At 42.2% G+C, this 13134-nt stretch overlaps 1 protein-coding gene across 2 annotated transcripts in view; it reads right to left on the reverse strand.

The window, feature by feature from the left end:
* Positions 1-1474: 1474 nt before the first annotated feature.
* Positions 1475-13134, reverse strand: part of MLXIPL (MLX interacting protein like) — a 142438-nt gene continuing 130778 nt past the window's right edge. Inside the window, exons 14-17 of one of the 2 annotated variants that reach the window (XR_013223730.1) lie at positions 12514-12615; positions 11067-11190; positions 6678-6807; positions 1475-2564 (exon numbers count right to left, since the gene is read on the reverse strand). Coding sequence is in view for 1 of the 2 variants with exons in the window: in XM_077294520.1 (XP_077150635.1) it covers positions 2443-2564; positions 6678-6807; positions 11067-11190; positions 12488-12615 (504 nt within the window). In the remaining variant the exon portion in view is untranslated. Of the gene's footprint in view, positions 2565-6677; positions 6808-11066; positions 11191-12487; positions 12616-13134 lie in introns of both variants that reach the window. The other variant, XM_077294520.1, reaches the window with a different exon arrangement.

Below are 13134 nucleotides of genomic sequence, written 5' to 3' on the forward strand. Positions count from 1 at the left end.
CATAAATCTGCTCCACATTCTTGAAGCAGGGCTTCACATCTGTTAGCCATTGGAAGTTTCCTTAGTTACCCAATTCCAAAAGGGGGTGTCAGCTGCATAGAGTGAAATTTGAAGACAGCCTGCAGAGCGCAAGTTCTTTTCTCTCATCTTTTATCATGGATTTTAATTTTCATCATCACAAATAGGATAGCAATTTTTAGGGGAGTGCTTTTTTAAAGGGTAGGATCATTGCTTTTCGGGAAAAAATGGCCAGTATACAGACAGCATTCAAACTAATATTATTCAATGGGGCAGTGCAGATGAGCGTGTTTTTTTTTTTAACAGACCAAATCTGTGCTTGAAAAATATCATACCATGCAATTGTTTATTCCGTGCGTCAGATGAGACTCGCCCACTCAACTCTATGAGTGTGCAAAGAAAATCAGATACGGATATATTGCAATTCTTTAACATTGGAAATTGTGTTTAGTCTGGTACATTTTTAATAACTGCTGGTGTGTAAAAACTGATGCCATATGGATGGCACATGAAAATACAATCATCCAAGTTTTCTAGATGAAACTCGGACAATGTTTTAAATATTTGTGTGAACCTAGCCTGAGGCCACGTTCACACATTCAGTATTTGGTCAGATCTGATTGTTTCACTGCTAGTTTTGGCTTACAAATACTGATGTAAAATACTGACCAAATACTGAATGTGTTAACGTGGCCTAAGTGTGATTTGAGTTGTATGAGGGCAAATTTCTGCCACAAGGAGCACCCATATAACAAATTGATGGATGCTGGTTTTACATTCTCAGGCCGGGGTCACACTTGCGTGTGCAATGCGAGAAACTCGCGCATCAATACCCGGCACTGCCGCCGACACTCGGGACCGGAGCATACGGCTGAATAGAAAGAAATACATGCAGCTGAATGCTCCGGTCCCGAGTGCCGGCGGCAGTGCCGGGTATTGATGCGAGAGACTCGTGCGAGTTTCTAGCATTGCACACGCAAGTGTGACCCTGGCTTTAGGCTGCGGTCACACCATCAGTATTTGGTCAGTATTTCCCATCAGTAATTGTAAGTCAAAGCCAAGAGTGGGTAAAAAATGCAGACATGGTGACGTTATACGTTTGCTTTGACTGTTCCATTTCTGGTTTTGGCTTACAAATACTGATGTGAAATACTGACCAAATACTGATAGTGTGACCTCAGCCTAAATCTGATTGTTGAGTCCCTGTACAATTTGCCTATTATTAGCAGCACATCCCGTTTCCAAGATTATGTTGTAGATGATCAGAGGTGGAGATGTAGACAGCTGCCATCTATAATGTCTATGTGCCTATTTGCTGCTATTGTAGTAGCGGTGTCTCTGTTATGTCATACTTCCACAGTGACCCAGTAACATTTAAAAGAAGCAGCCCATCTAGAATTTGATTACTACGTTAAGATTAGCTAACATAATAAAAAAAAACACAACAAACAAATGATAAACTTTAAGCAAGAGAATATAATTGCAAAATCACAAGTTCACTTTCATAGAGAAAATATGAAAAATCGGGACAATATTAACACTTGGTGTATACTGTATAGAGCATAAACACTGAACATTGGCTCACAGAGCTCACACGGACATTGGGATCTTTGCAATTGTCGACGTTTCCGGGACAGAACCAATAAAGATAAAGTACAAAGTACACTAATAAAAGCAGCCACTATGATCATCCACGTACATAGACAGTAAAAGTTTGACAGCCTGAAATCTCAGACTGGAGTCAGGTTATCATATTCATCAGAGGACCACCATTCAGTGGTCGTGAATCCTCAAAAGTCCCGCATACAAATAGCTTCCTATCTTAAAATGGTCTTTTCTGCCAGTTATGAAATCATCCTTGATAGATGTGTACTTCTGAACCGTTCAATTCCAGTCCAATATGGGATTTAAACATGGCTAATAAAATTCATCTTAGGAGAGTAAAGGAAAGATTTTAGAGGAAAAGAAAATTTTACTTGTAAAAATGTGCATATCCTATGTGCTGTTGATCCAAATTATTACAATGTCGGCCGTGCGATCCATGATCACAGGTTTATCCTAAAGAGTATTAGGCACACGGCACATAAACCCAGCAATCCTGAGTCTCACACCAATGGGCTTTATGTGCACTCTGTACAACTTCAATTATGCAGCACTGGAAATTTGCACTAATGAGTTTTTCCATAAGACTGGCCACGAGCAGTGAAACAAGTAACCGGCACCATAGAAAGCTAAAGAATACAGAGCTATGAATTTCTTCTTTTTTAACCCGTGAAGAAAAAAGATCCCAAGGGCTGGAGAAGAACACTTCATTACCATATAAAATTCCGCCATGACCAATCTTCATATGCTGGATATTGCTGAATGTGTATGTCATTAGTAAACGTTATAGGAGACAGACTCTGGTGAAGATGCCATGCTGATTTAGAAGAAGCCATCTCCGCTCTCTCCTTGTGTCACTGCTTGCATTGCCTGCTCTGGCATCAGGGATGGGTCGGTGAGAATGGAAGTTGAAGTACTGAGCTGACATAATGAACTTAGTACCGCTAGATTAAGAGAAATAAGAGAAAAATACAGGTTATTTAGGGTAATCACTAAATGTCCAAAAGTAACATGGGGCACTTCATAAACACTATACCACAAAATCCCATATAGATATTAATGGGACCAAGAAGAGATCCCACAATAAGAGTATAAAATCATTTTTATTATAGATAAATATAAAACAGAACAATTGATAAATCCAAAAAATACCGTACAAAGGGACGCCACAAAACAAAATGAGTATAGGTATATATACATACATACAGCAACCATCTGCAAATGCCTGCTAGTGGTTGACACGATAATCCTATGTCAAAGAGATGCTGACACTATACCCACTCAATGTTTAAGAAGATGGGCAACATATATGAATCCATACCCAGTATTGACGCCCCCGGAAGAAGCTGTGGGATCTCTTCTTGGTCCCATTAATATCTATATGGGATTTTGTGGTATAGGTTATTTAGGGTATAAATCATCTTCATAGACAGAAAATATTTTGTAAGTGCTCCACGTATACTCTTCCAAGAGCTTCAATCCTCATTTTCATCTATCCATACATCACAGAGAGCTGTGGATCAAACAAACTAACTTCACCAACAGCCATCTCTTCTGCCTCCCCATTTATGAACATTCGGCTAGACCAGGCCTGCTCAACCTTTGGCCCGCCCGCAAGCCTCATGCGGCCAGCCAGGTTTTGTTGCGAGAACCCAGAGACGTCTGCTCCATTCTTCCTATGTTCAAATATATTTGTGTCTTTCAGATTCGAATACATTTGAACACTTGAGTGCTAGGACTGGGGCAAAGAAGCGCTCGTCAGCCCCAGCCCTGATGTGCAGTGGCATGAGGAGGTCAGCAAGCTGTTGACCTCATCACATTGCTGCTGTCACCACAGTCCTATGGAGATGCCGGGCAACGGTAAGTGCTGTATGGAGGAGCTGAAAATATACCTGGGGGGAGGGGAAGTGTAACTGTTAGAGCACATTATGGGGCAATGGTGGGGAATATGAAAGGGGGCACCGTATAGTGAGGGGAAGGGGTACTTTTTGCAGAGGCAATGTGGGGGAATATTATGTAAAGAGGCAGTGAGGGGGATATTACTGAAGGGGGCAGTTTGGGAGGATATTTTAGAGAGAGGTAATGTGTGGGGGTATTATGGAGAAGGACAGTGTGGAGTGTACATTATAGACAGGAGCTTGTGGGGGGACATTACGGAGAGGGGCAGTGTAAGGCGATATTACTAAGAAAGGTAGTGAGGGGTGGAGATTTTGTGCAGGATGCACAGTGAGGGCAATTATTTATTCAGGGGTGCAGCATGGGAGATATTTTTATTTGTATGGCAGTATACTGATATTTTTATGTTTAAGAACACTGTGTTGGGAAGTGCTGCTGAATACGGAGAAGAGGGAAGTCTGGAGAGATAAGCTCTGGGCGTGAAATCTCATCATGGAGTCTGTACTACATGGAAACTAAGGCTATGTGCACACGTCCGGAATTGCAGCGGAAATTTCCGCGGCAATTTCACTACTGTGCCGTGGGTAAAACCCATGCGGAATTGGCATGTGTTTACCCGCTAAACACTAGCGTTTTACAAGCGTAATTAGCTTCCAGAATGCTACCTTTTCCCAAGCGATCTGTAGGATCGCTTGGAAAACTGATTGACAGGTTGGTCACACTTTTCAAACATAGTGTTTGACAAGTGTGACCAACTTTTTACTATTGATGCTACCTATGCAGCATCAATAGTAAAAAGATCTAATGTTAAAAATAGTAAAAAAAAAACTAATAAATCGTCATATTCTCACTTTCTGGTGGCCCCGGGAGCCTTCCTGCCCCTCGCGATGCTCTCATTTCCAGTGATGCCTCGCGGCAAAGACCCCAGATGACGTAGCATCACGCGAGACCGCTACGTCATCACAGGTCATTTGCAAAGCATCCTTGGGAACGGAAGCATCGCGAGGAGCGGGAAGGCTGCTGGGGCCGCCGGAAGGTGAGAATATCACGATTTTTTATTTTAATTCTTTTTTTTACATGTATATGGTTCCCAGGGCCTGGAGGAGAGTCTCCTCTCCTCTACGTCTCCTGGGTACCATCCGCACATGATCCGCTTACTTCCCACATGGTGGGCTTAGCACCATGCGGGAAGTAAGCAGATCAATGCATTCCTATGTATGCTGAATCCCCACGATTCCGCACAAAGAATGAACATGCTGCGTTTTTTTCCGGAATGCGATTCCGCCGGGGAAAAAAACCCAACATGTGCACAAAAAATGCAGATTGCATTCTAATAATACGATGCTTAATGTATGCGCTTTTTTTGTGGTTTCATAGCGTTTTTATAGCGAAAAACCGCGGAGAAAATGCAAAAAATCCTGAATGTGTGCACACAGCCTAAATAGATGGTAATGACTCCAATCACAGAAGATGTTATCTATAAGATACCTGGATGTAAGGCTATGTGCACACGTTCAGGATTTCTTGCAGAAAATTCCTGAGAATTCCGGACATTTTCTGCAAGAAATCCGCAAGAAAACGGCATGCGTTTTTGCCGCGATTTTGCCGCGGTTTTGACGCGTTTTTGCCGCGGTTTTTTCCGGACACTTCCCAATGCATTTTGGAGTGGGAAATCCGCAAAAAAAACGCAAAAAGATAGAGCATGTCCGGATTTTGTGCAGTATGCGTTTTTTTGTGGAAAAAAACGCATCATGTGCACAAAACATGCGGAATTCATTAAAAATTATAGGATGCATAATGTATGCAGATTATTTGCGGTTTTATAGCGTTTTTATAGGGAAAAAACGCGAAAAAACCGCGAATAATCTGCAACGTGTGAACACAGCCTAAATGTTAATTTGTGATACTGACTATGTCTCATCAGTACTCTGGTTCCTGAATGGTCAGCGTCTCAAAATCACTGATAACAACTTCCAGTATCTTCTTAACATTGTTAAGGACATATTGGGAATTTTAGGTTCATGCTATACAATTATATATGTGGCTGACCTGACATTAGAATTGATAGATGTACTAAGCTTCGTGCTGTATACATGTACTAAGAGTGGCTCTGGCGCTGCATTCATTTACTGATGGTAAATCTGTCACTGAATGCATTTATTTACTGATGGTAAATCTGTCACTGAATGCATTTACTGAAGATGGTTCTGGTGCTGCATTCATATACTGACGGTTGTTCTGAAGCTGCGTTCATGTGCTGACAGTTCTTGTGAAGCTGCATTCATGTGCTGACAGTGATTCTGATACAGCATTCATGTACTGAATGTGGTTATGATGTTGCATTCATGTAGTGACTGTGGTTCTGTCCCCACCCTCATGTGCTGATGGTGGTACAGATCTTGTCTACATGTAGCAAACCGTAACTTTGAGATTATAATGATGATTTGTTGAGTTACTGCTCCAAAAAGTCAGTTTAAGTTAGGTTGTGTTCACATTTATTTATTTTTTTTAAGAAGAAACTTTCCAAATTTTCTTCAAATGCTCAAAACTTGGTTCTGATTATTTATTAATGTACCAATGGTAGTTCTGTTGATGTATTCATGCAAGTACCAATTTAACATTTTTTGTGACCTTTGGGATTGGTTCAGTATGGCAATGTGGCCCCTGGACCAAAAAATGTTGTGCTTCCCTGGGCTAGATCAAGAACTCATTTGTTTTCATTTCGGAGAGGAGAAAGTCGCTGCCAGAGATATGCGGGGTGTTTGACATCTAATCCCCGATCCTATGAATTCAACTTCCCCATCTTTCTCTTCCCCTACATGTTCTATCAACGGAGGTTTAGAAAGACCCCATACACACACCTCTTGGTCAGTTGGCTCCACTAAAATAAGTAGGTTCAATTGACTTTAATCTAATGTGTACGGTAGGCGTAAAACCACAATTGGCTATTTTACACCACCTGCCATATTTGAAAGTGGCTCCCAAGCTAGGGGAAGATGGGAGCCCCTTGGTGTAAATCATGGAGATAAGATACAACCAATTATTGTTCCCATGTGACACGTTTGTGGCTCTCAGGTGTGCATGGTCTCTTACAATAATTATATAATACGATGGGAACACTTCAGGAGCAGAAGTCATATAACAGCACTTTCCACACTTACTAGGTCGCAGTGCCGGCAGAGAGCAGTGTTGGTCCAGCCACTCCAGTGATGTCTCCCTTAAATCTGCCATACTTGCAGTAGAAACCATGCGGTTGAAAGACTCAAAGAGGGGACGGATGAGGATGCTGAACTGAGACCAGTTAAGGTAAGCAACAGGATTTTTTCTCTTTACATTACATAAAAGCCTAAAACATCTATACTTGTCACATATATTCACTTCAAAGCAAAAACAAAATCTATTGTAAGTGCTGCAGCATATGCTTTCCATTTATAATTGGAGCTATATATTAATAAATCACCTATTATTATTATTATTATTTATTGTTATAGCGCCATATATTCCATGGCGCTTTACAAGTGAGGAGGGGTATACATAATAAAAACAAGCACAATAATCTTGAACAATACAAGTCATAACTGGTACAGTAGGAGAGAGGACCCTGCCCGCGAAGGCTCACAATCTACAAGGGATGGGTGAGAATACAGTAGGTGAGGGTAGAGCTGGTCATGCAGCGGTTTGGTCCATCGGTGGTTACTGCAGGTTGTAGGCTTGTCGGAAGAGGTGGGTCTTCAGATTCTTTTTGAAGGTTTCGATGGTGGGCGAGAGTCTGATGTGTTGTGGTAGAGGGTTCCAGAGTAGGGGTGATACGCGAGAGAAATCTTGTATACGATTGTGGGAAGAGGAGATAAGAGGGGAGTAGAGAAGGAGATCTTGTGAGGATCGGAGGTTGCGTGCAGGAAAGTACCGGGAGATGAGGTCACAGATGTATGGAGGAGACAGGTTGTGGATGGCTTTGTACGTCATGGTTAGGGTTTTGTACTGGAGTCTCTGGGCAATGGGGAGCCAGTGAAGGGATTGACAGAGGGGAGAGGCCGGAGAATAGCGGGGGGACAGGTGGATTAGTCGGGCAGCAGAGTTTAGAATAGATTGGAGGGGTGCGAGAGTGTTTGAGGGGAGGCCACAGAGCAGGAGGTTGCAGTAGTCAAGGCGAGAGATGATGAGGGCATGGACTAGGGTTTTTGCAGATTCTTGGTTGAGGAATGAACGGATTCGTGCAATATTTTTGAGTTGAAGTCGGCAGGAAGTGGAAAGGGCTTGGATATGTGGTTTGAAGGAGAGATCAGCGTCAAGGATAACCCCGAGGCAGCGAGCTTGTGGGACTGGGGAGAGTGGGCAGCCATTTACTGTAATGGATAGGTTCGTTGGGGGGGTCGCGTGAGATGGGGGAAAGATGATGAATTCTGTTTTGTCCATGTTAAGTTTGAGAAATCTAGCGGAGAAGAAGGATGAAATAGTGGACAGACATTGAGGGATTCTGGTTAGTAGGGAGGTGATATCTGGTCCAGAGATGTAGATCTGTGTGTCATCAGCATAGAGGTGATACTGAAAGCCATGAGATTCTATGAGCTGTCCCAGGCCAAAGGTGTAAATGGAGAAGAGCAGGGGCCCAAGGACTGAACCTTGTGGGACTCCGACAGATAGGGGGCGAGGTGAGGAGGTGGTGTGTGAGTGGGAGACGCTGAATGTCCGGTCTGTTAGGTATGATGAGATCCAGGATAGGGCCAAGTCTGTGATGCCAAGGGATGAGAGGGTCTGTAATAATAGGGAATGGTCCACTGTGTCAAAGGCAGCCGACAGGTCGAGGAGGAGGAGAACAGAGTAGTAGAGTAGTGTCGCTTGCTCTTGGCGGTTAAGAGGTCATTGGTGACCTTAGTTAGGGCAGTTTCAGTGGAATGGTGTGACCGGAAGCCAGATTGTAAGCGGTCAAAGAGGGAGAAAGAAGAGAGATGGGAGGACAGTTCAAGGTAGACGTGTTGTTCCAGTAGTTTTGAGGCATAGGGGAGAAGTGATATAGGGCGATAGCTAGATACAGAGGATGGGTCAAGAGAGGGCTTTTTGAGGATAGGTGTGATGGAGGCATGTTTAAAGCTTGAGGGGAAAACACCAGTTGTTAGTGATAGGTTGAAGAGATGGGTTAGGGTTGGGATGAAGATTGTGGTGAGGTTTGGGATGAGGTGGGATGGGAGCGGGTCAAGTGCACAGGTGGTGAGATGCGATCTTGAGAGTAGAGTGGCGAGTTGATCTTCTGTAATGGTGGAGTAGTTGGTTTTGGAGGTGGAGGGTAGGGAAGTTGGGAGGAAGAGCTCTGGGGCTTGTTGACCAAAACTGTCTCTGATGTTATCAATCTTCTGCTTGAAGAATGAGGCAAAGTCTTCAGCAGAGATAAGTGGGGAGGGAGGAGGTGCTGGGGGACGGAGGAGAGAATTGAAGGTGTTGAATAACTGTTTAGGGTTGTGAGACAGGGAGGATATGAGAGATGAGAAGTAGGTTTGTTTAGCTGTGGCGAGTGCGGTCTTGAAAGTAGTGAGGGACTGTTTGAATGCGATTAAGTGGTCGTTGGAGTGGGATCTTTTCCATCTGCGCTCAGCAGCCCTGGAAGCTCGCCTCAGTTCTTTGGTCAGGCTGGTGTGCCAGGGCTGTCTGTTGATTTTGCGAGCTTTGGTATGTGTAAGTGGGGCAGCAGATTCCAAAGCTACAGCTATTGTGGTGTTATATAGAGCGGCAGCGTCATCTGCATTGTGTATGGAACTTATGTCTGTGAGAGGGAGGAGGGATTCAGAGAATGAATGTAGGTCAAGATGTTTAAGATTTCTGCGAGGGTGTGAAAGTTTGTGGGGTGGGGACTCTAGACATGGAGTGGAGAGAGATGAGAATGTGAGAAGGTTGTGGTCAGAGAGAGGAAGAGGTGAGTTAGAGAGGTTAGATAGGGAGCAGAGGTGGGTGAAGATGAGGTCCAGTGTGTGACCATCTTTGTGAGTGGCTGCAGAAGACCATTGAGTGAGGCCGAAGGAGGAAGAGAGAGATAGAAGTTTAGTGGCAGCTGAGAGGGAAGTGTCAATGGGGATGTTGGATTTATTTATCATACAATCATTCATTTGTTATGATGATTTATATTGATAGTCATATTTGGATAGGTATATAGGTTTGACCATGTAAAATGTCTACAAATACATAAGGTTTTCATAGAATCCTAGTATGTTAAAGTTGGAAGGGACCTCCAGGGTCATCGTGTCCAACCCCCTGCTCAATGCAGCGAAGGATTCACTAAACCATCTCAGACAGATGTCTGTCCAGCCTCTGTTTGAAGACTTCCGTTGAAGGAGAACTCACCACCTCTCGTGGCAGCACGTTCCACTCATTGATCACCCTCACTGTCAAAAAGTTTTTTTTCTAATATCTAATCTGTATCTTCTCCCTTTCAGTTTAATTCCATTGCTTTTCGTGTTCCCATGTGCAAATGAGTATAAGGATGATCCCTCTACACTGTGACATCCCTTCAGATATTTGTAGACAGCTATTAAGTCTCCTCTTAGCCTTCTCTTTTTGCAAGCTAAACATTACTAAATCCTTTAACTGTTCCTCGTAGGACATACTCTGCACTCTGCTCACCATCCTTGTAGCTCTTCTCAGAATTTGCTCCAGTTTTTCAGTGTCTTTTTTAAAATGTGGTGCCCAGAATTGGACACAGTATCCAAGAGGAGGCCTGACCAAGGAGGTGTAGAGGGGAATATTTACTTCACGTGATCTAGACTCTATGCTTCTCCTAATTCATCCTAGAACTGTGTTTGCCTTTTTTGCTGCTGCATCACACTGTTCACTTATGTGATGTCTCTGATCTTTTAGTACACCCAAATCTTTTTCACATGTGCTGTTGCTTAGATCTATTCCTCCATTCTCTAGATGCAATTTTTATTTTTCTTGCCTAGATGTAGAATGTTGAAATTCTGCATGTTATATACCATTCTATTATTCACTGCCCATTGATCAATATTATCTAGATCCTTCTGAATCCTTCCCGTCTTCTCTAGTGTTAGCTATCCCTCCTAGCTTTGTATCGACAGAGCCTTGTGGTACTCCACTTGAAACACTCTTTCAATTGGATGTGCAACCATTTGTTACCATTCTGAGTACAATCTTTGAGCCAGTTATGAACCCACCTAACCGTAGCCTTGTCAATCCCATACCTAGTCATTTTTTTCAATAAGAATATTTTGAGATACTTTATCAAATGCTTTGCTGAAGTCGAGATCTACTATATCTACCGCATTTCCCTGATCCACCCAGTCAGTGATTCCATCATAGAAGGAAATTAGATTAGTCTGGCATGACTTGTTTGCTACAAACCCATACTGACTCTGGCTAATTACTGTATTATCATCCAGGTACTTACATACATGCTGTTTAGTAATTTGTTCAAAGATCTTTCCTGGTATAGAAGTGGTGGTGGTCTTACCTATAGGATTACCACCACCACCAGTATAAAACTGATTGTAGGATAAATAGTTTCATGATATAAAGTAATATCAGGGATCAATTAATAAGGATACTAGCCAAAACTTCCAGTTCTGTAAGGTCCTACTCTGGACATAGTTCTGGAACATCTGACGCATGTGCTGGAAGCGTTGCTGTGTTATTGGCACCCCAGAGGCTGGAAGTTGCTGCTGACAGACACTATAATAGGGAAAGAAACACATCGTCTTATTTTTCAGCACCAAAAGCTTATTGATGACACTAAACGTAACTTCAAGCTTCAAGTAATCTTGTGTTCACCAAAGATGTCCCTGCAAAAGCAACAATCTAATGAGTGGCCACTGTTAGAGCATAAAAGCAGTCAGATTTGCAAACTTCAGAAATGGTCTGCACCCAGATCAATCATCTGTGATGCCACTGTTTATAATGCCGATCATAGGACTGATCCACAACTGCATCAACTGCATATTAATATACGTACAATATAGTTAATAAATTTCCTTTCGATACAATTCAAAACATAAGATTGTGATAACACGTCTTCTGCTATTTGGTGATGGCCAACTAGTAGTAATGTTTAATTAAATCCTGAGCTCCTGTGCCCGTCCTTTACCAGTACCCACTGTGATGCCGCCATGCTTCGTGAAGTCACACTATACTGGACCAATAAACACCACAAAAACAGCCTAGCTCTGTTCATCATGGTTATAAAAGTGTATGATCGTACTTCCACATGAAAATTCTTACTTATTCACATTAATGACATTTGTATCCCAAATTGGCCTTTTCACATACAGGAGCATAAACCCGACCCCTCAGTTCGTGGGAAAATCTGGTTAACAACAAACAGTTGTTTTAATTTTACATTTGCAACGATACAGTAACTAACACAACATTTTTCTAAAATATATTTCAAAAAGACAAATATACAAATGAGGAGATCTCTAGTTTATTAATAAAACAGTTCAGAGGAATATGCCGAGCTTCACTTGATGACTGCACCGGTCCAGCGTAGAGATGTGTTGTATGAAATTTATACCTCTAATTTTATGATTGAAAAATCAAATGTTATTCAAAAGTCTAAAAAACAAACAAAAAAACATTTATTGACTTTACAGCCTGCTGGATCCACCCAGGCTCCGCATTTTCCTCTGGACCTTTTGTTAATGGGAGGTTCCGATATAATATCTCAACCTTCACCCAAATAACTATGTTTGAAGTAAATCTTCTTATACAGTACATACCGTAATAGCAAAAATATAACAAATAGAATGTTCTCATTATATTCAGATATCCCACCAATTCCCCATCTGTAAGATCTTGGCTAATGGATGGAATGAGTACAATCTAATGCGCTGGGCTGGTAATAACATGAGGTTACAGACACATCTTGGAGTTATGTCGCTAGGAGTCGCCATATTTCTTTTTTTCCGCCCTCAGCTTAGTTCTGGTGTATGTTAATATTTCCATGCCTAATAAATGGATCTTTCTTGCTTACTTGATGGTGTCACTGAGCTCTTGTACCTGGCGGCGCAGACACTGGGATTCTTCCTGTAGCTGAGTCCTCTCCTGCTGCAGCTTATAGATATAATCAGCCGTCTTCTGCAAGATGGTGGCCTTGCTGAACTAAGAAGATCAGTGCTGTGTTACTACTTGGCGTATTCTAACTACGGCATATAAGACCTTATTCACACATCGCAGTTTTGGCAATATGTGGAATCACTGTTTGCAACTAGATCCAATCTAACCAATAGATCCTTATTTCTTCTTGTCTTTGCACTGACTCTTAATTATGGATTTAAATAGTAATAAATGCAATGTGAGAGTTATGCCAGCGTATAATCGCACCATGTTTTGTCCGTATACAGAACTGATAGCGTACAACAGCACACTGACCAATAAAAGTCAATGTGGTAGTTCGTATCACCGTTTTTACACTTGTACCGATGGTCTGCGTGTAAAAAAAATAAAATCGCAGCATGCATTACTGTGATCTGTTATATGGATCTGACTCCCCCTTTATAAGTCAATGGGTGGTCAAAAAATGAGTCACATATGAGTTATCAGACGTATATTATTCTGGATTAAAAAAGACAATTTTTTTGTCTCAACGAGCCCTAATGCAAGTTCATAAAGGTCCATTAC

Source organism: Ranitomeya variabilis, chromosome 3, assembly GCF_051348905.1.
Source record: "Ranitomeya variabilis isolate aRanVar5 chromosome 3, aRanVar5.hap1, whole genome shotgun sequence".
Classification (NCBI taxonomy): Eukaryota; Metazoa; Chordata; class Amphibia; order Anura; family Dendrobatidae; genus Ranitomeya; species Ranitomeya variabilis.